Here is a 25,169-nt window from a genome sequence, read left to right as displayed (position 1 = left end):
AGGTGTAGGGTCAACGGTAAATTGAGTGAGAAGTAAAGGAAAAGGAACATATAAAAATCAAAATAAAAATAAAATCGAAGTTCGTCGTTTAACAATTTCAATTGGAGATATCTGGTGTCGGAATAATTGAAATAATTTACCAGAGTGGCATCTTTCTCTCTTTCTCTTTCATTCTCTTAACTAACTTCGATATTTCGCTTCAATTCGTTTCTCGATTTGCTGCTTTCTATCCAATCTATGCATGAATATAACGAAATTATTTCATTTACATAACAAAATTAATCGGACATTCTTTTAATAGTATATTATTATTATCATTCTATCCTAATTAGTTTCTAAGTATAAGAAGAGAAAGAAAGAGAGAAGTTCAGAAATATTTACTTATTCATACAATGGCGTTCTTTCCATCCTATTTTTGGAAAACATTCTCGATTCAAGTTCATCGTCCAAAGAAACGCATCAAGGACGAAGAATAAGTTGTCTACCATTGTTCAACCTTTTACTCTCTTTTTATCCGATTTCACATCGCCTTATCTTATTTCCCCTAAATTATATTTGTTTGTGTTATCCAAAGAAAAACTTTCATAAATTTTGAACCTTCCTAATTGAAAATTGTAGTTTGTACTTCGATCAACGTTTCCAGCCACACTGACAACTTCTTCAAAGATTTACTGGCCGATAGAAAGCTTAGAAATAATGCAATATGCAAACAAAATGTTGTTCTTTTTGTAACATAGATTAATTTTTATTTATGAAAAAAAGAAGATTAAAAATAAAACTGTTTACAAAACAAACAAATAAAAGGTGATCGATAGTACGAAAACAATAAACATGAGTGATTCTTCTAATAAGATAAGCTCATAAAAAGATAGATTCTATAGATATTAGAAAAAGATAACTACCGTGACTGAATAAGGAATCTATTTTAACAAACGATGTATGCAATGTTAGAGATGATTATATTGTTCGTTCGTGAATCGTAACTAACACCTTCCTAGCACGAGCTTCTATATTTAGGATTTTGCACACGTGTGCTAGTCAAGATCTTCAGGGCCAACTTCGGTAAACTGTCTTACAATCATTTAGATTTACATTCTTTATGAACATGAGCTACCATTTAAAATCGATTTCTTTTTTTCTTCTTGTATTTTTCGAATCCAGTAAACTAGCGTATACTCGTTTATCATCGCAAATGTAGTCTCCATCGTTGAAAAATACAGGATGGATCAAAAGTATCTTTGTCGTTTTAATCGATTACTTCTTCGCGAAACTTTTTAAGTTCGAAGTTAGACTCGTTGTTTCTTTACAATCTAAAGAGGAAAAATTATCGAAAAGATCTCGAGAAAGTGTAATTAATTGTTTAGCAACTCTGTATTAATGAAATAAAAGGGCAAACAAACTTAACTGGTAAGTTCGATGCATCAAAAATATTATATCGAATTTATATCGTCTAAAGAATATAAATAATAACCTTGATTGATCATAAAAATGAATACCTAATTGGATAGATTTAAATTTAATGATCCACGAAAAGGTGGGACTAAAAAATCGACCTACGTTCCACAAATTAATCTCTGTTGATCTCTCTCTCTCTCTCTTTTTCCTTCGTTCGTTCTCGAGGTCATGAGTCAGTGAGAACATACAAAAAATGATTCTTGAGTAACTCCAACGAAGGTCTCTTATCTCTCCAACAACGTTCATACCTTGTATTACGTAATTAAATTAAAAATTAATCAAGAGTTATCAGCTTTTATCGTTGATGAATGATAAAGAATAAAAATATATATATCGTGTTTCCTTTATTAACACTTTACAATAATAATTCCGTCCAATTAATCGATCATGTATTATAATATTTTTTGTCTTATGTTTATATAGAATCGACGTGAGTCATTTTACCTACCAACGATTCGAACAAATTTGTTTGGCCGACCTTTATAATCGTGTCCAGTTTATTCTATGCATGTAATCACGCATTTATCTGTTTATATGTGTTAATGGATTTAGTTGTTTGTGTCTGGGATTTACCGTGAGGGTGAAATTCGTTAGCGAAGTGAATCAACCCAAGGCCATAATCTATGACTCGACTAAAGAAAACAATCGACTCGGTAATTCGCATGAGCCCTTTGTTCCTGAAAAAGGATTTAAGATATGCTATTCGGCTGCTTTCTCTTTTGACCTGACCATTTGCATACTCTAATTATATGTATCTTATGTACAATCTTTTAGCGACGATAGAATAATACTTGGAGAATAAAAAGAAAATAATATATCAAATAAATATTAAATTAATTAAAAGAATACTTCTCTCTACAAAACAATGTATAGTATGAAACGATAAAAGTTAAATAATAGGGTCAAACGAACAATGAGAAGAAGCTTTAGCGAATCCATCTTGGTTTACCGTATCTGAAAGCATTAATTTATCATCGAAATATGATGGCTCGCGATTGTTCGATGTGCAAAATCATTAAAGAGTTAATTACGCGTGATCACGTTGCATACATGAATTCCAAGTTCCATCGACGTTCCACTCGGCATGTTTAGGGACTCCATGGAATATATCCGCTTTATGTCCGCCATAACGAAATAAGCCATTAACGGTATAAAACTCAAATTTCCCCGAAAATCGGTATCGCCATTATTTTATACAGATAATGCATAAGGAAAAAACAAATCAAGTCAACTTTATTCTAAATACTTATTTTAGAAATCTGTGGAAAGTTAACGTACATAAATATTTATATATAACAATGTATATATTATATGTATTAATTTGCATTTACAATATAAAGGAAAATAGTCGATAAAATCAGTGAAAGAAAAATATCATTAAAAAAGGCATTTACACCTGAGAAATTTGGAATTTCTTTCAAATCGACGATAAATATCACTTATAGCTTTTATATTCGACATCGAACGTACTTTCATAGGAATAAAAATGATTAAAAGATTAAGTTAAAAGAATATTCGTGTCCTTTTTCCTACGAAGGTCGATTACGTGAATGTTGCTACGTCGTAATAAGAAATATCACGGATTAATGCCGGATAAAACGACTACGTTCGATCTCGACTAGCTTTTTCCTCCTTTTTTGTCTTCATATATATATATATATATATGTATATGAATAGAGATGGAATAGCAACTGTAACAGCAGCAGCAGCAGCAACAACGAAATGCAAGAAATATCGACTTGCACTCTCTAATCTAATCTTACATAATTTAAGTAGAATATATATATATATTGAGAGAGAAAGAGAAGAAGAGAGAGAGAGAGAGAGAGAGAAAGTGAGAGAAATAAATAAAAAATTGTCATTTCCACGAGGATGTCGATGCGAGTAATATCACACGTAGATTGCAATTCATCGTTTCAACATCGTTTTCAATATATTTCATAACCTGTGCTAGTCGACAATTGAAACTTTCAGAAAAATCGATGGATACGATCGTGAAAGAAAAGAACCTGTATTCTCGTTTACACATATGTTATACATAAATACATACCATTGCTGCTAAGTAAGATTTTCCTCTTATTCTCAAAGAGAAAGCATAAGATGATTCATTGGAACATTCCAACAGTTCTATAATAAATACAAAAGCTAGGGTTGGTACAATGCTGGCATACGTAGATAAATGTGTAAGGTGTTAGAGGATAAAAGCATATGCATAAAAAGAGAATAAAAAATGTGAAGGAATATAATCGAACACACATACCAAACGTCAAGACGTGGGTGACAGTTTGCTCGGCATTCGCACTCTCTGGCATGCTGAGTGGTGGGGGTGGTAGCGGTGGACGCATGGTGTTCTCCATTCCCGTTCCCCTCTGTCCCTGCTTTGCCCACACGAATGGCTCCTGGGGTCGGCTCATCTTCCCCTTCCCCTCGCCGTCGTCGCACGCTGTCAAAATTGCTTTGGCGTTTGTGGGTATGTCGGTCAAACGCAATGACAGTCGTGAATAATCAAACGAAACGATTTGTTTTTATCGAAGGAACATCTTTCGATCGTTCGCACGTATATCTCCGCGAGCTAAGATCGATTTTCGAAAGTTCAATAAAAGCGAATAGAACGTAGTCACGATTACTGATGATGACCGGTCAAGCTTAAGGCAAACATGTCCGCGACGTAATTGTCAGGGACGACGAACAGCGCGCTCGTCGTACGTCGTCGTCGTCGTCGTCGTCGTTCGCCGGCTACACCTCCTCTTCCTTCTCCTCCTCTTCCACCACCTAGACCACCACCTCTTCCTCTTCCTCCTCCCCCTGCTTCTTCTTCTCGTCCTCTTTCACGACGACGTACGACGATCTTCTCGACGAGAGTTACGGCTGAGAAGACTCCAAAGGGACAATGAAACCCGCGCGAAATTCGCATGATATCTCGCACAAAAACTGCTCTACACTCTCAAGGTCTCTTTCTCGCAGGTCTCCCGAGTATAACCATTAAACGAACGACGGACGGATAAACGGCACGCGTTTTTCGCTGTTGCGCGCCTGCACTTTGCGATCATCGATACCCGCTTATTATTGGTCCTAGCGTTCCGACCAATCGTAGACTCGATTAGCCGGTGCGCGCCAACGACCGTCGCGCTGCCAAGTGATTCACGCTCCAACTAATAGCCACAAGAGATTCTTATAACGTAAGCATACAAATTTATTGTTTTATCTTACTTTTTTCTGTTTTTTTATAGCTATCCTTTTCCCTTCCATCGATTAAATCTTTTTTTTTTTTTTTTTTAACTGTTTTATATATATATACACATGTTGTAGCTGTGCTAATTCGAAACATATGTGTAAAAATATAATACCGATAGATTAATCTTTTATCAATCTCTCGCTTCTGTCGTGACCTACTAGGGAAAGTTAAATATTGTGAATCATTCGTTGAATAGTTTTGTAATCGCATTTACTTTTCTGAACGCTCATTAAATCACTAAGAAATACGGTATACGTTTTACCGTTGGATATAACATTTCAAAGTAGAAAGAACACACTTGTTCATACACTTACTTGTGCCGTTAAAAATGATCTCGTACTTTATGGAAATAAAAAAAATGTTATCTAAGATTTTTCCGTTTTGTTCAAGGTATTGGTATCATATCGTTATCGCTCTGTGTTTTTGTTTTTTCTTCGAGAGTATTGTACTTCGCCTTAAGCGAGGAATTTTTGCAATTATTTCAAATGCATTAAGATATTCAGATGGTGCGAGGAAGGATCCAAAGAACGAAGGTATAAAAAAATTATGTATTCGGACAAATTTGACAACATAAAAAAGAAAAAAAGAAAATTTATAACATAGAAATTTCGTCATTTGTAGAATTGGACGAGGTGGATTCGGATAATGAAGAAATATTTGAAGAATCGGCTTTACCGGAAGATTTAAAACATCTACCTTACGAGTACAGTAAACCGAACGATGAAGAATTGTTAAGGCGAGCCAATGAATTTTATGAAATAGCCAATGCGAGAAGAACTATACGATTTTTTAGCGAAGAAAATGTACCGAAAGAAGTAATACGGTATATTATCAGAGCTGCAGGTATAAAAACAGAGAGACGGCAAGTTTGTATCGACGTAGGTTTTTCCATACGGATCCTTGGGACCATGTCGTAATGTTGCTTTCCCTTTTTAGGTACCGCTCCCAGCGGCGCTCATACGGAACCATGGAGTTTCGTGGTGGTATCGAATAAAACGATGAAAGCTCTCATTCGAGAAATCGTCGAAAGGGAGGAAGAAATTAATTATAAAAAAAGGATGGGAATTAAATGGACGACTGATCTTCGCCCATTGAAAACTAACTGGATCAAGGAATATCTCACAGCCGCGCCATATTTGATTCTAGTTTTTAAACAGGTTTACGGTTTCTTACCGAATGGAAAAAGAAAGGTTCATTATTATAACGAAATGAGCGTATCAATTGCATGTGGTATTCTTTTAACCGCTATTCAGGTATTATTTTTTATGTTTCTTACTTTTCCCGCTTTCGTTTTATACTCGTTCTTTATTTCACTTGTGATATAAGTTATGGAATTAATTTTTTTTCTTTTTGATTACCTTTCACCGTTATACAGTACACTGGTCTGGTTACTTTAACTTCTACACCTTTAAATTGTGGCCCAGCTATACGTACTCTACTTAAACGTCCCTCTAACGAAAAACTCGTTTTATTGTTACCTGTTGGTTATCCTGCGAAGGACGCTACTATTCCCGATCTTCGACGCAAATCTTTATCAGAGATTTTAGTAGAAATCGATTAACATCGGTTCTAACGACTAAACGGAGATATTATTGTCAAGATTTGTAATATTATAAAATACAAATATCCATCTTCTTTGCAGAGAACATCTTGGACTATTCGCCAAACGTGATCCTAAAACATTATTAAATAAAAAGAAACAAAGAAAATGTGTTGGAAAGTGTCTCTGTGCAATTGAAATATGAAAGAAATTTTTATTACTCTATACATTCTGGTTTGTGTTTTTTTTTTGTTTTCTTTTCTTTTCTTTTTCTCCGGAAAAATGAAAAACGTAGTAATTAATATACACGCACACAATAAAAGTCCGCAGAATCCGAAGTTGCTAATACAATTTGTATAAACTAATATTTTTTCATAATTTCTTTTCTTTTTTTATTTGAATTTGCGTACAATATGTTAAAAATAAGCAGTATAAAGTGTAAATTTATGATCTCTAATAGAATAAGAAAAAAAACTGAAATATCGATTGCTCCATTTTAGTGATGTAGCTAACATACAATTCCATATGATTAGGCTGCCATAGCATTACGAAGTAGAAAAAAAAGAATGGAGAAAGAGAAAGACGGAAAGAGAAAGAGAAAAAGTTAGAGATAAAGAAGAAAAAAGAAAATAAAGTTTTATACTGTTGAGAATACCAAATATCACCACAGTATCTTAAATTAAGTACACTGAAGAAGATATAAAATATAAAAATACTGAGTTATACAATGACGAAGAAATGGGCATATACAATTTTTTTTTCTTTTTCGTAGTTTTTTTTTTGCTTTCTTCTTGTTGCAGAACCGTTAAGTCTGTATCTCATAGCTATGCTGCTACTAATGGCTATGTCAATAAGTGTAAAAGCTTAAATATCATTGATACGTACAGATAAACAGAGAATGTTTTCTATTTATCGCTATTTACGAAACAGATATTAATAATATCATGTGTTTTGTTAATTTTATTTTATAATTTTTTTTTTCATCTAGAATATCATTGTTTTTCTTTATTTTAATTTACTTTTGCATCTTCCATGACACTTGGATTTACATATCCAAGTTAATAGCGAGGAGCTAAGAGTTAGTATGAAAATTTGAGATCACCAAAAGTTTTGTTAAAAATTTTTAAGCAAATCTTGGTTTGTTGTTGTTCTTTCGTTTTGTTTCATTTCGGTTCGTTTCATGTCATTTCATTTCATTTTAAAACTTCAATTAAAAGCAACCAAACAACATATTAAGTGTCAGTGGCTAAATATAGATTGATCCAGAACTAGGAGAGCATCGTATTCCATTCAACTTAAAACTAATTATTCCTGTCATTTTGTTACAGCAATTATATATATATAAATACATATGTATGCTATATATATATAAAGTTTACTAGCATACATACATATTCATATGTATAAATATATATCTATATGTTTGAGTTCTAAAAACGAATAAAAAATACATTTGTCATATTTTCATGTATTTCCAGTCGAAATATTTGAGCAAACATATGTATATCTTCTCTGTTTTATTTATTTCGCTTAAAACAATATTAATCTCTTTGTCCGTTTTCTCGTAGAAACCCATGTTGTTCCATGGCGTCTGTTATAAGAGAAGCTAATATATTTATATATATATATATACATATATATATATATATAACTATTTGTAAGAGCTACCTTATTAAAAAAAAAAAAAATCATAAATACATTTATTACACTTTTAGCTTTCTGAGATCCAGCAATGCCTGAGAGATGTCTAATAAACCACAGCGAGTCGCGTATACTCTCTTTCTAATCGTTCTTTTTTAATAAATATAGTTTAAACAAAAGAAGAAAATAAAAAGAATGGCAAATGTTTGGAGATATCTCGTTAATGAATAAAAATCTCTTCTCCTTGGTTGTTTCGTTAAGAATGAATTAATATTAAATTCACCGGATCGATATAGATCATTGAAATCTACAATAATAATACTATATACGGAAAATCGAGCCGAGTCAAGGAGGGGGAATTAGGGATTTGAGGATTGGCTGTAAAGAATACTCTCCTAATTCAAAGACAACCGTAGTCGCACCGCACAGCGAGAAATAGATAAAATCGCGTGACTTATCTACGATATCAGACTTAATCACGGCGATGAAATTCTGCTATGCACAGACGGCAAGACCAGGAGCCCTCTGGAGGAGATGCGAGAGGTGGAGATAGACAATACATGTGGTACCCGCGATCACAGTCGTCACAGAACAGCAGCTGATCCTATTTCGTGTCGCCAAATACATTAATAATAGCGTAAGAACAAATTGTCACAACAAAAAATTACAAACAAATAATAAATCAATCTACAAAAATAAGAAATCAAAGAAGACGCTTTCATAGATTTTAAACATTATTACATTACATGAGGAGTCTTATGCCATTTTTTGCTTTGCTAAAAATTACGAAAATCGTAAAAGGATAAGAGACAAAAAGAACAGAAAAAAAAATACAAATTACAGGACGCATACGTTTATTTGCATCTGTCGCGTGAAAAAAAAAATAACATAAATATCATCGTGCTTAAAACGTAAAATTCGAAACAGATAAAATCCTGCTAAATTCAAAAGGGATGAATATACTCACGTCGTTGTCAGAAGTGCCACATATGGAGCAACATTTGCATTCGATACATTGCCACCTGTACTTGCGAACAGAAACGATCATGTTTGCAGTGAATTGCAAACATGTTGGATGCCCTATAACAAGAATGTATGCACGTCATGGAATACGCATGTGGGATGGATTAGGATAATGATTGGACGAGCAGAAAGGTGCCAGGACATTTATCTTGTGCCGAAGAACAGTGAACTCCAAGCTAGCTATTTTTTTCCATCAAATATATTTATTATTTTTTTTTTTCTCAAACTTCTGTATCCAAATCGAGGCTCGATCGAATATAGCGTATATATATACACATATCTCTGGTATATTTTTTGTCAACTTTGATTGTTAATTTTGTAATATTGAATTTGTCGTCATTTAAATTTTGTTCAACAAGTGCGAATTGTATGTCTTTCACCTTTCCTCAGCACTAAACGTCCGGAATAATGAAACTTATCCATGTTTCCGCACATAATGTTTTATTTCATGATACTCGCAATTTTTGATGTTGCCTTTTGAACATACTTTTTATTATTATTTGGAATAATAGGTGGTAAGTAATAGCAGGGCGTACCTTGGAATAGTTCACGTTCTTTCTTGCGCAGCACAATATAAACGTCGCAGATCAGCACACTCTCCCTCGCTATCTCTCTATTTCTTTCTCACATCTCTTTCATACGCACTATACACACACGTCACTCACTCACTCATCACACGCACGCGCCCACGCACGCACGCACGCACGACATAACTAACACATATCACATACAGAAAGACACACAAATAAACGCATCCATATCCACGCATACAACTCATAACGCGCGTATCACATTTGTATATATATATAATATATATATTCATATATATAACTAATGTTACTTAAACGCTATATTTGTAAGCCTCATGGGTATTGCTTAATTAAAATTGCCTAATAACAAGTCTTCAATTTTATATAACAAGGAGGAACTATCTGCATGCTTTTTTTATCGTGTGTTGTTTTCTTCTTTTTTTTCTTTTCCTTTTTATATATATATATATATACCATGTGAGTTTTTCTTATGATCAATCTAATGTAAGAATTATTTATTTAATCGGTTAAACTAAAGCAAGATATATTTTGTTGCGTTAACTACGTAGTCGTTAACGACGACAAAATTGTTTTAAGCGCGCGGTACTATTGAACATATTTATATATACATATATAAATATATATGTATGCATGAACTGTAACGTATTACTTCTAGGAAAACGAAAAATCTTGATTTTATTTAGTAGATAATTCAATTTCAAAAAGCTGCATGGTTGCATTCAATACATATATATTACAATATATATATAAATATTTTTACTCATTCTCTTGAATTTGATTTATAAAGTTAGATCGCAACAAAATGTTTTTGATGTGTCTCTCTCTCTATGTGTTTGAAAAACTCATAAGGTATTACATTAATGTTAAATATATATATATATATACATATATATATATATATATATATATATATATGACAATATTATTTCTATTAAAAAAAAATGATATTTGTACAGGTATCAAAGCTTGTATAAAACTAAGCTACATGTCAGATTTCTACAAAAAGAGACCATAATTATTACGGTCGTTTATGTTCCTGTGACACGTCGCTATTCGAATTCGATAGATACCTAATTGAAAAACATCTGACCATGAAAAATTTTATTCTTATCTTTTTCTTGTATGTGTGTGTGTGTGTGTGTGTTGTTTGCGTCTTTTCTAAATAATATATATATATATATCTTGTAATTTTTAAATATACTTAATAAATATTTGTGTGTGTCGTATCATTCGATGATACCTGTTGATACCTAATCGTTTTTTTGTTCGTACGTTCGGCGAAATGAAATAATACTCTTGGAAACTTATCCTCAGAATTAATTCAAATAGAAAAAAAGGAGAAAAAAAAAATAATAATAATAATAGTAATAATTAACACGTTGATCGCCACGCGTAGATCAAGGGTGTTTCTCCCGGGGCCAAAATTCAGCGTAACTCGAATTTATCTTAAAAGCTATTCCTTTCCCTAATTTCAATTTATGATTTATGGCAGTTTTATCTGATACTAAACTGTTAATATACCCTGTACGAGTTCCTCCGAAAGATTCTCCTCAAGTGAGAGATGCAAAATATTCGGAAGAATACATCTTCTTTGCTACGAGAAAAGCAGACAAAACTTTAAATCAAGACAGGAACACATGTTATCTCGCGATACAATAACTTCGTTCAAATTGCTGTATTGCATATACCATAAGAAAAAATATTACATTATATATATAATATATTTTTAAATAATATCGAATACTTCTGTGTGTTACAAATAAAATTGTTGCAAATTACTTGAGAAAACCTATTTAAATTGGATGAAAGAAAAACGTCATCCAAATGTCGATTGACTGGGAGATCAACGTGTTAATAATAATAATAATAATAACAATAATTAATAATAATAATAATAATAATAATTAATAATAATAATAACAATAATAATAGTAATAATAATAATAAATCAAAAGCAGCAGATATACGTATAGTCGAAATTACCGAATTAGAGAATCTGGAAGAGAGTAATTGAAATGTTGTGCCCATTTTTTACCATTGGCAGGAAGTCAGTGTCTATGGTATATATGTAATTATCTTCTATTATTATTTATAATCAAAGAAAAAAGAAATGTTATTATTATTGCAACGTACTCTATGATTCTGTGTTATATATGTATAAATACCGAATATATATATTTATATATAGTAAAGCTATTGTAAATTAAATCTATAACCCCATGAAAACGTATTTTAATGTATAAGCCAAAAATCAATAAAGAGTTGGTAATATTTAATTCATTTTTTTTTGTTTGGAAGCAAATAATTTTCTTGAAGAGTACTGGAATAAAATCTTGTACCATTTTATCGGATATCATAGCTTAATTTGCTAATAATAATAATAATAATGATAATGATAATAATAATAACAATAATAATAATAATAATAATAATAACAACATATATATATATATATATATAAAACACTATATATATATATATGTATGTGTGTGTATATTTCTATATATTACAGTTGCTCAATTCGTTATACTTTCGTTTGCTTGCCTTTAAAATGAAACATTGTTTTTGGCATGGGAAAAGAGCTCTTTTTTTTTGATTATCAAATGCCTTCGATACGTTTTAAACGAGTAAAATAATGAAAAAGAAATAATATTAAAAAAAAAAACTACGTTATGTGAAAATACAAGTGACACTTGTGCTCATTTGTGACGACTTTGATTAAGAATTTATACAGAAAATAAAAAAATAAAAAATAAATTCTTGATAAATTTAAAATAATTGAAAAAAGAAAAAAAAAAATAAAATAACGACACGAGGGGGGAAGGCATAAAGTTTTTTTTTCTTTTTTTTTTCTTTCTTTCTTTCTTACAACTGTACCCTATTTATTTTGATACTATGATAAACTTTTAGTACTATTATATGTGCTGCGCTGTTTTGCTTCTATCAGAGTATCTGGAAATTCAAATATGCAATGAATGCAAAAGATCCGAACACAACTGTTGTTTTTTTTTTTTTACAAGCTCTAAAAATTTGTTTCTCACAATATATCAAAGACACGTGGTCAATATTATTATTATTCCTATATCACTTTGAGTATGTTGCTCTCTCTCTTTTTTTAAAAGTGATTCTCATGTGATTGTGCTAGATTTATATATAATTAATAAAGTTATTTTATTTTTTTTTTTCAATAAATCCTATTTTAAATTACTTGATATAAATAATGTTGTCTTTCTTATTATTTTTTTTCTTTTTAATTTTTTTTTTTTTTTATATCAAGTACGCGCTTTTCTTTTTATTTGATTTTAAACAATTATAACATAAAGACGATACGATACACTGTCAAACAGAAGACAAATACATCTTCTTCAATACGTGCTCTAGTGATACTGTGCAACAGGAATTTTTAAAAATTTACTCCTTTCTTTTTTTGTTGTTGCATTATTCCATTAAGAATTCTTTTTTTAAATCACACACGCCTAAAAAGATCTACGAGTTTGAAATTGTACAATCGGAATTATATAAATTTTATTTTGTTTACGTTGAATTTCATCTTTTTTTGTACGTTTTCTCGTTTTATTTTAATTTAATTTAATTTTATTAGTATGTATTCTTTTTTGTTTAATTATTATTTTATATTTCTTTCTTTTCTACATTTTTTTTTTTGTAAAAATCGTATCTTATAACTAATCATTGAATTACAATAAATCACAGTTAATTTTTTTATACCTTAAAGGAATTATTGAAAATTCCTATTACTCAGATGCGACAAGTTGCACCATTGACAAAGTGATGTTTTTGCTTTTCTTGTCTTGACTAGTGTATATTATTATAAAGCTTATAACCACTTGATCTACAATGTGCGCAAATAATTGAAGATATTTCATTATTGCACACATGATAATACATTTCAATGACCCTTCGGAATAATAGCTTTCGATATATGTCACATATAGCGACTCTGTAACTGTATACAACTCAAAAATTATTCCGTTGATAAAATTAAATTAATATTCTCTATATTGAAAGACGAAAAACGAATCTTATTAAAATATTTTAGCAATTTATCCAATAAGTATATAATAATTTTAAAATATATATATATATATATACATTTTTAACGTAAAAACAATTCTATTCGTAAATTAACTTATACAATTATATGTTTATTTTATAAAAAAAAAAAACTCTAATGGGCTAAACATGGGAAAATTTAATACAACTTAAATATCTCATTTGATATCAATAACTCTATATATATATATATAATTAAAAATCATATGAATATGATAAAAACTACGTCTATTACATAATACTATAACATATGCTTTGTAGCAAGAAAAAAAATTTGTTTAAATAACAAGAGAAAACAATACCCGTCGTCATATTTGAAACGAGAGAGAGAACAAATATTTTGTCAATTAGCTAAAATATTTTTAAAAACAGTCTTATTCATTTATATAGATATATATACACTAATTGGAAATAAATAAAATTTCGTCAAATAGTCTTTCTTCGTCAGAAATATTAAATAACGTTAAATAACATTATACGCATAGAACAAATACCAATAATATTTGAAAACACTTATTCCATTAATTTTTAATCCATCAATGCTCTTGTTAGTTGATTAAAATTACTTCAAAGTCACGATTTTGTTGTAACGACATTACCAATTGGAAATGATCTATTTTCTATTTTGAGTTGCATATGTTTGTAAGTTTCAAGTTACAGATCGCAGTTAGACAAAAAAAGAACACATCGTTCTTCAATATTAATCCTTTTTCTTTGTTTCTTTTTTTAATAATTTGTTTAATTTCTTTTTTTTTCTTTTTATTATTTTTTTTTTGGTTTGTTCTTTCTTTTCAAATGAACACTTATTGTTAGTCAGGTCAGAATGTTTGTTTCGAAAAGAAATATTGTAATACGACGCGACTAATACGATTATCGAAAATATGTATCAATATGGTTAATTATGATTTGTTCTGCGTGTATACTTGCGTTTGACTTTCTCCTCGAGCTTACCTGAGCGACCGCAATCACTGCAAGAGACCAATTCCTCTGATCCGCCTGTTTTTTTATTCTCTCTTGCATCGCCCAAACAAAAGTCACAGTAGGGAGAGGGTTGCGCAGATTTTCCAGGCTTTTTCTCCGCAGGTCCAGGAGTCGGTGGTCCACCCTCGGGTCTAACTGAGGAAGGGGAAGGTACAGCGGTAGCACCGGGAGACGCTACAGCTGGTAGGAGATCTTCCTTAGGTGGTGGTATAGTTGGCGAGGTTGGTGCGATGGGCGTCTGCGTTGGTGGCAACTGTGCTGGTGGTTGTGGCTGCGTTGGAGCTCCCGCAGCAGGGGCAGCAGGTGCTGCGGGAGAGGGACTCGAGGTACTCGAGGGAATGTTGTTCTGACGACCCCGACGTGTACCACCTAGTCACAAACCGACCACATATCCAGTTGCGCTTTGCGTCACAAGCTAATGACCATGCACACTGGCTTATATATTGACAATTATTTAGATTCAATTCTGTGAAAATTTCTATTAATAATCGATTCAGTTATTCTTATGATAATGATATATGTAGCTTGTCAATAATAGAATAATAGATAGAGAGAAAGAGAAAGAGAAAGAGAAAGAGAAAGAGAGAGAGAGAGAGAGAGAGAGAGAGAGAGAGAAAGAGAGAAAGAGAGAAAGAAGATTAAATAAAGATATAATTTCTACGAATGAATGAGATAGAGAAAAGTATGATTATTACGCATCAAAATATTTCGTATGTATGTTTTCAAAGATCATTAACATATTATCATTTTATTTTTATTTTATATTCTTATTGTATATCGTTCTAATAACAGAATCAATTATTTAAACTCCACAGTTTTTTTTTTTTAGACAAACTGGCACAACAATAAAAAATCCAATTATATTTTTTTATCTTTTTTATCTTTTTTTTGTAACAAGATGCATTTCGATCAATACATTCCATCACCAACTATTTAAAAATACAATATTTAAATATTTAACTTAAAAAACAGGCAAACAAACTTTATTATAAATACTATACTGAAACACTCTACTGCAAATTTATCAAATTTATACTTTTTATTTAGTTAAGCTTCAGCATTTTATGAATAGGAAACTTGAAGCCAAAATTGCTTTAGGTATCAAATAAGCATAAAAAGAGCAAATAAAGTAATATCTAAAACAGTTAGATCTACCTGTAATATCATATCATGCTAAAAAATTAGGGTATAGGAATTACTGATAAAAACACACACATACCAAACACTCAGAGACATGACTGTGCCAAAAAAAAGTTACAATTCAAAGGACATAATGGATCATCGCTTTTCTCTAATAATGAAAACATTTGATTTATGCATTTGCAGAGGCATGCATTGCAAAATATATCTAAAAACATTGTATCGATTGATTCCTTCTTTACCAAAATATTTACTGTGAAAGACTTTCTCTTTGTGCACGTATACTATCTAAAACAAACCATTAAAATTTTGCTGATTCATATATTTCTTAATTCTCTTTTTCTTTTTTTTAAAATCCTTTCAAGGCTGACTCGACGTAATATAAATAAGATGCTATATAGATTTGTCCTGGATGAAAAGAATCACCAGAACTTACAAGACAAACATTACATTTATATATATATATGTATATATATATATACATATATATACATATATTATAACGGTATTTGCAACGCATGCATTTGCAATACATATAAAAATATATAATCAATTTCTTGATGTCAAAGGGTTATTAAAGTAAATAGTTGCATGGATGGGATAAGTTGTAGATATGAATAATAGGTAAATTGGTAATATGTGATGGGATAAGGTAAGGAATTTTGGCTTAAAGGGAAGTGAGATAATTGAGCTGATTTTGGCTCCAACCTGGCTGGTTCGAAGCAGCGGTGTCTGCAACGCTCCTAGGTTCAACTTCGGCAGGACTGGGACTTAGTTCCTTAGCAGGATCACCAGAGGAGGTAGAGTGGGAATGACCATAATGGTAGACCAGACCAGGTCTGGTTTTATACCGTGCGCTGCATACTGCAAAAGTGCAAATACTGTTTTCCCGCAATCCATCTAACGCAACGTCCATAAAAAGACAGACCTTTTTTAATGGATATTTAGGAAGGTTTAAGGATCGAAGCTTACGGGTCGAGGAGAAGGAAATTTGCACACCTTCCGCACCAGTACACATCCCTATCCACCTACAGATCTATATGTGGACAAGCAGTGAAGGAGTTCCAGCCCAAGAAGCAAAACTAATACGATGCAAGGCTTGATGCTTGTATACTCCTACAGAATGAGCTCGCTACAGTGTGAGCCAGTACATTATTGCTCTGTTATTGGCAGGTAAAATAAGTCTAAAGATATTTGGCCACTTTCATAAGCTCGCTTAAGAACAGACAAAATTGCTAATTCTTATCGATAATAGGAGCTTACTATACGAGACCAAATTTCTTAAGATTTCTGCTAGTCTAACAGGAGTGGTTTCAAGAAGTAAACAGATTGCAGGCACATTCGAGTTAATTCGCTAGACTTTGGGTCTGAAAAAGTATACTCAAATTAGTAATGACTATTGTATTCCTTCAAAACTTTAACTGGTATGGAATATTATTATTGTATTAAACAAAATTATTTATCAATCTTTTATTGAAACTATACTCGTACTAGATTATTTATCCTTATAAACGTATATTATGTCTGTAGGAGAGATAAATCAGTTGTAAACGTACTTAAGATTTATAGAGGTTATTTTGCTTCTATTTGGAAAGTATAAATACATAACAAAAGAGAAGTATTAATATGATATTAGGAAAGTAAGTAAAGGTAAGTAAGTGAAAAAAGTTTGGAAGTGTTAAACAAAATATCAGGTATAAAATAAAATCTCCCTGTTATGAGTTAAACTTAATTATGAAAACATTCAAATAAATAACAGCGTGTTTTGTAAAAAATCTACAACGCGTTAAATGAAGATACGTTTGCTATAAACTTGAAGGAAAACAACAATCAATACGGTACCGATCACTTTTAAATATCAAAATTAATATGAGACTAAAGAGCGACTTCCCACATTATAGTTCATTATATGATCGATCACCATCCCTCGGTGTAAGATTATGCAGTATTCAACGCTAAAATATTTAATAATTTATTTCTAACTTCCATCTTATCTTATACTATAAAGTAATTCTTTCATGTACCTTGCAAAATTATATGTAAATCTAGTTAAAATATAATAACTAAACAATTGACAAAATTTGGTAACGCGATGCATTTCTTTCTTAAACAAAACAATAACTGATAAAAATTATAGTAATAATAGTAATAATATTAATAATAATAATAATAATATTTGGTGAAACTAATAACAGGAGAGAATCATTTGTAGTTGTATCTATGATTAAACTTACGGTCACAAACGAATGGCTTATCAGAGTCTACTGCATCATAGTTTGTTTTCTTTCGGCCACGTCCCCCACCCTAAATAAAAAAGAAAAATAATTATCGCATTATATTTTTACCATAATATTTTTATATTATTGCATTAACTAATATTTCATAATATGCAGATGTACCTTCGTGCGTTTGGTCCCAGGACTATCTGTGGTCGGTGGATGACTTCTGGCAGGATGATGGCCACCACCTCTGTGTTTTCTTCTTTTCCTTTTACTACTGTAACTTTCTTCGTAATCATAATCACTGTCTGGGTCAGGCTCTTCGTATGCGTCCATATCCAACATGTCTTGTTCGTCATAATACCATGCATCTTTACTATGTTCATCTTTGGAAAAAATAACAATGAATTATCATCTATCCATATTTCGTGTCAACTATCGCAAGATAAAATTACTTTGTAGGATATACCTTTAAGTCCAACCGATTCTTTACTATCATCGTTAACATGTGTTATAGTTTCTATACCCTCTGATCCATCTTCGATGTCACCTCTCAGCATTCGTTTTGGATGTAAATAATGCATTAGATACTGACGCCGCTTTTTCCTCCATCGCTTGCTTGGATAGGTATAAATTTGTCCATGTAATAATCCTGGTAACCTTTCTCTCGGTGACATGAACAACGTCGAATGATTTTGTGCTACACCTACAATATTTTAACAACGATAAGTAATATCGTATTAATATATACAAAAACATTAATACAATTATTTATTTAACACTAAAATCACTATAACACCAAATTGGTTAAAACTCTACAAACATGCATTTGCATTCATAAACAAACATGGTGAATTTTTTAATGGATCAATAAACTTATAGAAAATAAATTCGCACACACGCACTGACCAAATAAGTGAAAACAATATTCACAGATATATAAAATATTATAATTTACCAGTCTGCGAGTCCAAAAAAGGCATACGTAACCTCCTTTCTCTGCATAATCGACTATTATAATTTGACGAGTTTTCAATGGCTTCTCTGTATGCTGTGTCATTCAGAAAACTGTAAGGAGATACTTCGTAAGAAATATTGTATATTTCCTTATGTTTTACACGTAACCAAGATTGTCGATGTAAAATAACGTTACCTTTCAATTTTAATTAAATTATTTTCATTAACTGCTTGAATAATACCATGAGAAGCAGGAGACATAGCAACAGCAGTCATTTTCAAGCAAGTCCGCTACTCCAACTTTGTTGCTTGGATGATTCCTTCTTTCCGGAAATTGAACTAACCTAGTCAAATGCAACTCTTTACTTCCTATTAAATCTACGGACATTTTTACAATATTTTACGATCGATATTTATGACGTTTTATGTTTAAAAGTTGTTAAATTATGTTTACACAAAATAATGGATAACAATTTAATATCATTTATAGGTTAGATTATGTTATTGGCTAAGTTTAATAGGATTAATCATACTCGTATTGATTCGCGGTATATATGTGCATGTACGCATGCCTATATTATTATGTCATATTCAAATGTTGAAACACGAGAGAAAAATTCTTTTACCTCTATTCGGGACACATTTATTTATTTTACATTTTCGTATTATAATTTATCATAGCATTTCCTTATTCGTTTAACATTGAATAAATATTAAGTACATCTCTTAAAGAGTGACAGATATATAGAGGAATTGACGCGAGAGAAATATTAAATCAAACGAAAAAGCGATCGTGATAGTTTTATTTAAACGGTGCTCGATATAAGAAAACTTAAGTAAACCAAAAGAAAAATTATAAATCACACGTGTGTTCAATGGTAGTAATCGAAATGGTGGTTACAATATACTATTTGAAAAATTCTCTTCTTTTTTTTTTGCTATATGTTTTTCTTTTACATTTTTTATACAAAATGTTGGAAAGTTTTCTCTGAAGACTGGAGTGCATTTTATTCCTAAAATGTATTCAAAGCGGTTACACGCATTTAACAATGCGTTAACTACTTGTAAATTATGGAGCACAGCCATTGAGATGAACATTTCAAATTACAAACTCATAATATTTATATCATATATTGATTATGTGAAAAATGTAAGCAATCAATATCTATTTTCTCATTCTATTATTTCAATTTTAACAAGGCAACTCGTTGAACTATCTTTTTGCGAATGCTGTATGTCATTTTGTACAAGACATTGTCGTTGTCTTTTTTTATCTACTGCAAAAGATTATTATTTAATAATGCAGATACAATGTTAAGTTCCATAATTGAATACTAAAGTTAGGATACAGTGACAAATTTTTCATTTATATTATTATATCGCATATGAAATATATTGTAAATTTAAATAATTCGATAAAGCAATTTTTTGCATTTTTACATCTTATTCCTTTCTTTTTCTATTTTTATATATGCAAAACATGTTTCTCGATCAAACACTATCACTTTTGTTTAGACTATAGCGTTCTCATAGAAACGAGGATAGATTGATCTTCATTTTCTTTTTTTTTTTTTTAAATAAGAAATTATATAAATTGATCACTTAATTATTCGCGTACGAAAAATGTACTAACAATAAGTTATTTTTCTCTTTTGTATACTTAGCGCTAGTTATGTGAAATAGTTAAGAATATATACTGCACGAAAAGGATTTATTCCCATATTTTAAAAGTGCATTAAGATCATATCTTATAACTTCTTAAGCTTAGACATATTACCTACATATAAATAAATTGTCTGCATAGATAAAGTAGATTTATTGAAACCTCTCTTCGCAGTTACGATCTTTTCTTTCTTTAAATAATTTGAACTTTTCGATTAACTCTTCCGTTTTAATCACACCGTGTACAACGTTATCCCTTGTACGAACATTTACAGTGCCTGCATTTCGTTCTATCTCTCCAACAACTGAAAAGATATTTTATAATTAAATAGAAAATAATGTATTTATTAAAATATTATTAAAGATAGAAAAAATATTTGAATGTATATACCAAGTATAAAGTTAAATTGTGCTAATTGAGCATTACGAATTTTTTTGTTCAATGTATCACTAGGATCGGTATCAACTTCTGCATTAAAGCCAGCATCCCAAAGTTTAGTTTTAACTTCAATTGCATATTCGTCAAAAGGTGTTCCCACAGGAATCACCATTACTTGTCGCGGCGAAAGCCAGAATGGCCACTTTCCTGCATAAGATTCGGTAAGAATAGCAATCATTCGTTCTACAGAACCTAATACAGCTCTATGAATAATTACTGGTCTTGTCTTTTCACCCGATTCACTGAAAAATAATAATATTATAAACTATATGCTAATATGAATATTTTATGTAATTACATACTTAATTTTTCAACTTACTTGACGTAAGACAAATTAAATCTAATCGGTAGTTGAAAATCTAATTGTATCGTGGCACACTGAAATGGTCTTTTTAAAGCATCCATAATTGTTATATCAATTTTAGGACCATAAAAAGCACCATCCTGAGGATTTAATTTCCATGATTCTCCAAACGTATCCAAACTTTCCTCTAACGCTTTTTCAGCTTGATCCCAAACAGCCAAATCTCCCAAATATTTTTCAGGACGTGTAGATAAACACAAGTTAAATGTAAAACCGAATACAGAATATACATGACGAAGGAAATCCAATGCTCCCAACACTTCTTCCTTGATTTGATCTGCCATGCAAAATATATGCGCGTCATCTTGTTGAAAACGTCTCACTCTAGTGAGACCTGTTAATGCGCCAGACAATTCGTTGCGATGTAATACTCCAAAATCTGCCATTCTTAAAGGCAATTCACGCCAAGATCTATTTCGTACGTCAAAGATCATACAATGACCTGGACAATTCATTGGCTTTAACGCAAATGTTTCCTTTTCAACGTCAAACGAAAACATATTTTCCGAATAATGTTGCCAATGACCAGAAGTTATCCATAATTTACTATTATAAATATTTGGCGTTACAACTTCTTGGAATCCTCTCTTTCTATACTCGCTACGAATAAATTCGATTAAAGTGTTATAAATATAAGCGCCACGTGGTTGGAAAAAGCAAGATCCTGGAGAGAGTTCATGGAAGAAAAATAATTCTTGTTCTTTTCCAATTTTTCTGTGATCACGACTAGCAGCTTCTTCTTGGAATTTCTCCCATTCTTTCAATTGTTTAGTATCAGGAAAACTAATTCCATATATTCTTTGCAAAGATTCCGCATCCGCTTTACCTTCCCAATACGTAGAAGAATTTTTTGTAACTTTAATCGCTTTAACTTTTCCAGTATGCCTAATATGCGGACCTCTGCACAAATCAATCAGCGGACCACATCTATAAACGGTAGTAGTAGGAGTATGCACCTTCTCTTTCAAAATGCGTACTTTGAATTCGTTATACTTAAACATTTCTAATAAATCTTCTTTCTTCATTTCGAGTCTTTCAAATGGTTGCTTCTCTTTAACTATACGCTTGTATAGAGTCTCCAAAAAAGGAAAATCTAAATTGGATATACCTTTATCACCAAGGTACATGTCATAGTAGAAACCATTCTCTATTGGTGGTCCGTAACATAAGCATCCACCATAAACACGTTCCATAGCTTCTCCAAGGATATGAGCACTAGAATGCCAAAAAACTTGTTGAGCATCTGGATCATCAAACTTAAGAAGCTGCAGTTTACAACTAGTTTCCAGAGGTCTGTCGAGATCCCAAAGTTCGTTATTAACTTTTGCTATTACAACACTGTCAGATAAACTTTGACTAATATTCCTTGCAATTTCATATGGTGTAGTACGCCATGATAGACCGCTAACTTGTTTCCCATCAGGAAGCGTTATGGTTATCTCTTGAGTTTCTTTCCCTTCAATTTCAATGTCGTATTCAGCTTTCAATTTATCCCATAAAACTAAACGTTCCTAAAAGTATATACGTATGCCATATAAAACTTAACATAATAACACATGAAACAATATTAGGAATACTTGTTCAAATATTTACTTGAATATATTCAGGCCATGGATTTAACTCGCAAACCGAACTCTTTTCAACAACATTTTTCTTATCTTTCCCTGGCTTCATTTTTGCCTGAAAAGAAAAAAATAAATGCAAACAATCAGTAAACTGTTTTACGAATAAGAACCAATAACATAATGCTTCGATCTGTTTTTAATAAAATTCAGTAAAACTGTCAAGGTAGATCAATGGAATTGTTAAGAAATCGAATATTAAGGTTACGTCAGATTATTGATTCATATCTTTGTTACAATGGGTGGTACGATAATAAACAATGAATAGCACAGGAAAATAATATTTTTTAATTGAAAAATGATCTTTTTTTATTTTAAGACACACGATGATTCTGTTAAATGATTACTATATAATTTTATAACAAACCCAAGCGTGCTTCCGTCTAGTACCACTGTAAATGATCCTACAACCGTAAATTCGTAAATATGTCAACATGATATAGAAAATTAAATATATAAACGACAAAACTCGAATAATAATTAAATAACTCGTGCCTTTTCTTCCTTAATATTCAAGCTTTGAATATCGGATACCACGTTGTCGACCATGTTGTATTCACACTCCTCCTATTTCGACTATTTGAATACTTGCAATATTGTTCCGCAATACTATATAACAGTTCGTTAAAAATTAGTTAATTTCATAGAAATAACAATAATTACGATCGATATGATTTAATTCAAATGATGAATGAAATTACAGTTTATATACCTTTTGACTTTTATTGTTAAATTGGATATAAAATGAATCACCGTTAAATTCGTTATATTCCAACACACGTCTTACACACAGTTCCAACACGTGGATGATCGTTTTATTCTCAATAGAGAATACTTCGCTACGTGTCACGACAATCGCTTTTTTTTTATTAATGCGATTAATATGAGTTCCAATGAATAATTGTTACATCTATATTTCATGTATTTTTATATGTCAATATTGTAGTTATTTAAAAAGTAATTTGTTGTAACTGGTTTTTTTTTAAATGCATTATCAGCGTAATACGAATATTTAAAAATTCGATGAATCAGCTTTCTACGTTTCATATTTTCAAATGGTAAGATAATAAAAATATATATATATATACGTATATATATATTTTATAAACTATATTAGTAGGATTTATATAAAAGATCGAAATGATTAAATAGAAAAAAAATAGTAAAAAAGAATTTCGATCCTGCCAGGATTCGAACCTGGAATCTTCTGATCCGTAGTCAGACGCGTTATCCGTTGCGCCACAGGACCATCTTGGCGAGTTAGCTGCTTACTTACTTTATAAAGTTAGAGTTAGTCGCAGTAATTTAAAATAATTCAATTATATTAACAAATTTGTGTAAATCTTATAAATTCTCTATGTCGATTAGATAGACACGATATAAATTTGAGAGAATAAAATTGATAATAATTAAATGCTTTTTACTTGGATCTATGAATATAAAAACAAAATCTTTATTACTTAAATATATGGAAACATGCTTAAGTTACAGTTTTGAAATTAAACCTAAATTCTTTCGAATTGTCCTTATCAATTATACAACTATCCTTATTATCTGACGAATCTTGTAAGTGTTCCTGCGATTCGTTATCAACTTTAACAGAACTTTGTTTTACATTTATAGAAGCTTTCCTTAAAAATACAGATTTTTTATTTAAATTTGGTTTATTTGTAAATGTAACGGACGCAACTTGTTTTTTAAGTTTCTGTTCGTCTTGAATCATTTTCTTCCTATAATCTCCTAATTTATTTCTCATAATTTGTCTCTTTTTAATCAAAGGCGCGGCATTACTTTTTAAAGTATTTACACTTTTCAAGATATCTTGCTCTTGTTTAGCTTGTAAGTTTCCTTTCTGTAAAGTTGATTCCAATTCTTGAATACACCAATAAAGTTCTAATACAAATTGATCTTCTTCTTCTTGATTTAATCCACTTGTTATTTCTACGCTGGTAGATGTTTCATTCTTTACTTCTGAATTTGTTTTTACACTTTTTTTCTTAGGAGGTACTTTGTTATCCTAGAAACACAATTAATTTATTTTTTTATACTGTAGAAATAATTGTTAACAAGTCTCTAAAAATAAAATTGTAATATTCATTAATTACTAGTATACATTACATTTTTTTTTGGTCTCATTGTGATACAATAACAAATATTCTGTATTAATGTGTTACACTGTAATTTGAAGGTTATACTTTAATCAAACTGAAATATCCGCCATCTTAGTACGTCGACCAAACACAATAAAGAACGATGTCTGGAGAAAAAT

At 30.9% G+C, this 25,169-nt stretch overlaps 5 protein-coding genes and 1 non-coding gene across 11 annotated transcripts in view; 1 reads left to right on the top strand and 5 right to left on the bottom strand.

Moving 5' to 3' along the window:
* Positions 1–4,593, bottom strand: part of LOC122522636 (ribosomal protein S6 kinase alpha-5-like) — a 35,713-nt gene extending 31,120 nt beyond the window's left edge. The window contains exons 1-2 of one of the 2 annotated variants that reach the window (XM_043643867.1): positions 3,716–3,807; positions 3,506–3,582 (exon numbers count right to left, since the gene is read on the bottom strand). Coding sequence is in view for 1 of the 2 variants with exons in the window: in XM_043643866.1 (XP_043499801.1) it covers positions 3,716–3,869 (154 nt within the window). In the remaining variant the exon portion in view is untranslated. Of the gene's footprint in view, positions 1–3,505; positions 3,583–3,715 lie in introns of both variants that reach the window. The other variant, XM_043643866.1, reaches the window with a different exon arrangement.
* Positions 4,594–4,826: 233 nt separating this feature from the next.
* Positions 4,827–6,457, top strand: LOC122522641 (iodotyrosine deiodinase 1). Its single transcript, XM_043643875.1, has 4 exons — positions 4,827–5,223; positions 5,312–5,533; positions 5,627–5,943; positions 6,066–6,457. Exons 1-4 carry the CDS (start codon positions 5,019–5,021, stop codon positions 6,249–6,251), a joined length of 930 nt encoding a protein of 309 aa, XP_043499810.1. The 5' UTR covers positions 4,827–5,018; the 3' UTR covers positions 6,252–6,457.
* A 1,848-nt stretch (positions 6,458–8,305) lies between these two features.
* On the bottom strand, positions 8,306–20,214 carry LOC122522640 (zinc finger protein ubi-d4 A). Of its 3 annotated transcripts, XM_043643872.1 has the most exons (9): positions 19,010–20,214; positions 18,815–18,924; positions 18,326–18,562; positions 18,037–18,242; positions 17,872–17,941; positions 16,346–16,501; positions 14,468–14,866; positions 8,839–8,951; positions 8,306–8,475 (listed from the first exon to the last, which is right to left on the bottom strand). In XM_043643872.1, the coding sequence occupies exons 1-9, from the start codon at positions 19,087–19,089 to the stop codon at positions 8,344–8,346; spliced, it is 1,503 nt and encodes a 500-aa protein (XP_043499807.1). In that variant the 5' UTR covers positions 19,090–20,214; the 3' UTR covers positions 8,306–8,343. The 3 variants fall into 3 exon arrangements, with proteins under 3 accessions (XP_043499807.1, XP_043499808.1, XP_043499809.1); XM_043643873.1 differs by lacking the exon at positions 16,346–16,501; XM_043643874.1 differs by lacking the exons at positions 8,306–8,475; positions 8,839–8,951 and adding an exon at positions 12,303–12,397.
* Positions 20,215–20,507: 293 nt separating this feature from the next.
* LOC122522639 (threonine--tRNA ligase 1, cytoplasmic) lies at positions 20,508–23,805 on the bottom strand. Of its 3 annotated transcripts, none has more exons than XM_043643869.1 (6): positions 23,613–23,805; positions 23,396–23,509; positions 22,872–22,958; positions 21,234–22,789; positions 20,867–21,156; positions 20,508–20,780 (listed from the first exon to the last, which is right to left on the bottom strand). In XM_043643869.1, the coding sequence occupies exons 2-6, from the start codon at positions 23,447–23,449 to the stop codon at positions 20,629–20,631; spliced, it is 2,139 nt and encodes a 712-aa protein (XP_043499804.1). In that variant the 5' UTR covers positions 23,450–23,509; positions 23,613–23,805; the 3' UTR covers positions 20,508–20,628. The 3 variants fall into 3 exon arrangements, with proteins under 3 accessions (XP_043499804.1, XP_043499806.1, XP_043499803.1); XM_043643871.1 differs by lacking the exon at positions 23,613–23,805 and adding an exon at positions 23,268–23,304 and having other exon boundaries at positions 23,396–23,440; XM_043643868.1 differs by lacking the exon at positions 23,613–23,805 and having other exon boundaries at positions 23,268–23,488.
* A 271-nt stretch (positions 23,806–24,076) lies between these two features.
* Trnar-acg lies at positions 24,077–24,149 on the bottom strand. The gene has a single exon. It is a non-coding gene; the product is annotated as a tRNA-Arg (tRNA).
* A 175-nt stretch (positions 24,150–24,324) lies between these two features.
* Positions 24,325–25,158, bottom strand: LOC122522634 (UPF0488 protein CG14286). Its single transcript, XM_043643863.1, has 2 exons — positions 25,019–25,158; positions 24,325–24,917 (listed from the first exon to the last, which is right to left on the bottom strand). Exons 1-2 carry the CDS (start codon positions 25,034–25,036, stop codon positions 24,381–24,383), a joined length of 555 nt encoding a protein of 184 aa, XP_043499798.1. The 5' UTR covers positions 25,037–25,158; the 3' UTR covers positions 24,325–24,380.
* Between the last annotated feature and the right edge of the window lie 11 nt (positions 25,159–25,169).

This window comes from Polistes fuscatus, unplaced genomic scaffold (genome assembly GCF_010416935.1).
Source record: "Polistes fuscatus isolate 324 unplaced genomic scaffold, CU_Pfus_HIC Scaffold5, whole genome shotgun sequence".
Lineage (NCBI taxonomy): Eukaryota > Metazoa > Arthropoda > Insecta > Hymenoptera > Vespidae > Polistes > Polistes fuscatus.
The sequence above is the reverse complement of the archived record's forward strand: the minus strand, read 5'-3'. Positions and strand labels throughout refer to the sequence as shown.

What these genes read in the sequence shown, in the direction of transcription:
- LOC122522640 (XM_043643872.1), bottom strand. Translation starts at nt 19,089, where the DNA reads ATGACTGCTGTTGCTATGTCTCCTGCTTCTCATGGTATTATTCAAGCA. An exon ending in CAGTGATTGCGGTCGCTCAG is followed by an intron (nt 8,952 to 14,467) that starts GTAAGCTCGAGG and finishes TTCTTGTTATAG; the next exon opens with GGCATCCAACATGTTTGCAA. An exon ending in GTGGCACTTCTGACAACGAC is followed by an intron (nt 8,476 to 8,838) that starts GTGAGTATATTC and finishes GACACGAAATAG; the next exon opens with GATCAGCTGCTGTTCTGTGA.
- LOC122522641 (XM_043643875.1), top strand. Translation starts at nt 5,019, where the DNA reads ATGATCTCGTACTTTATGGAAATAAAAAAAATGTTATCTAAGATTTTT. An exon ending in GAAGGATCCAAAGAACGAAG is followed by an intron (nt 5,224 to 5,311) that starts GTATAAAAAAAT and finishes CGTCATTTGTAG; the next exon opens with AATTGGACGAGGTGGATTCG. An exon ending in GTATATTATCAGAGCTGCAG is followed by an intron (nt 5,534 to 5,626) that starts GTATAAAAACAG and finishes TTCCCTTTTTAG; the next exon opens with GTACCGCTCCCAGCGGCGCT.
- LOC122522639 (XM_043643868.1), bottom strand. Translation starts at nt 23,336, where the DNA reads ATGTTGACATATTTACGAATTTACGGTTGTAGGATCATTTACAGTGGT. An exon ending in TTTAATTTGTCTTACGTCAA is followed by an intron (nt 21,157 to 21,233) that starts GTAAGTTGAAAA and finishes ATTATTTTTCAG; the next exon opens with TGAATCGGGTGAAAAGACAA. An exon ending in ACAATTTAACTTTATACTTG is followed by an intron (nt 20,781 to 20,866) that starts GTATATACATTC and finishes ATATCTTTTCAG; the next exon opens with TTGTTGGAGAGATAGAACGA.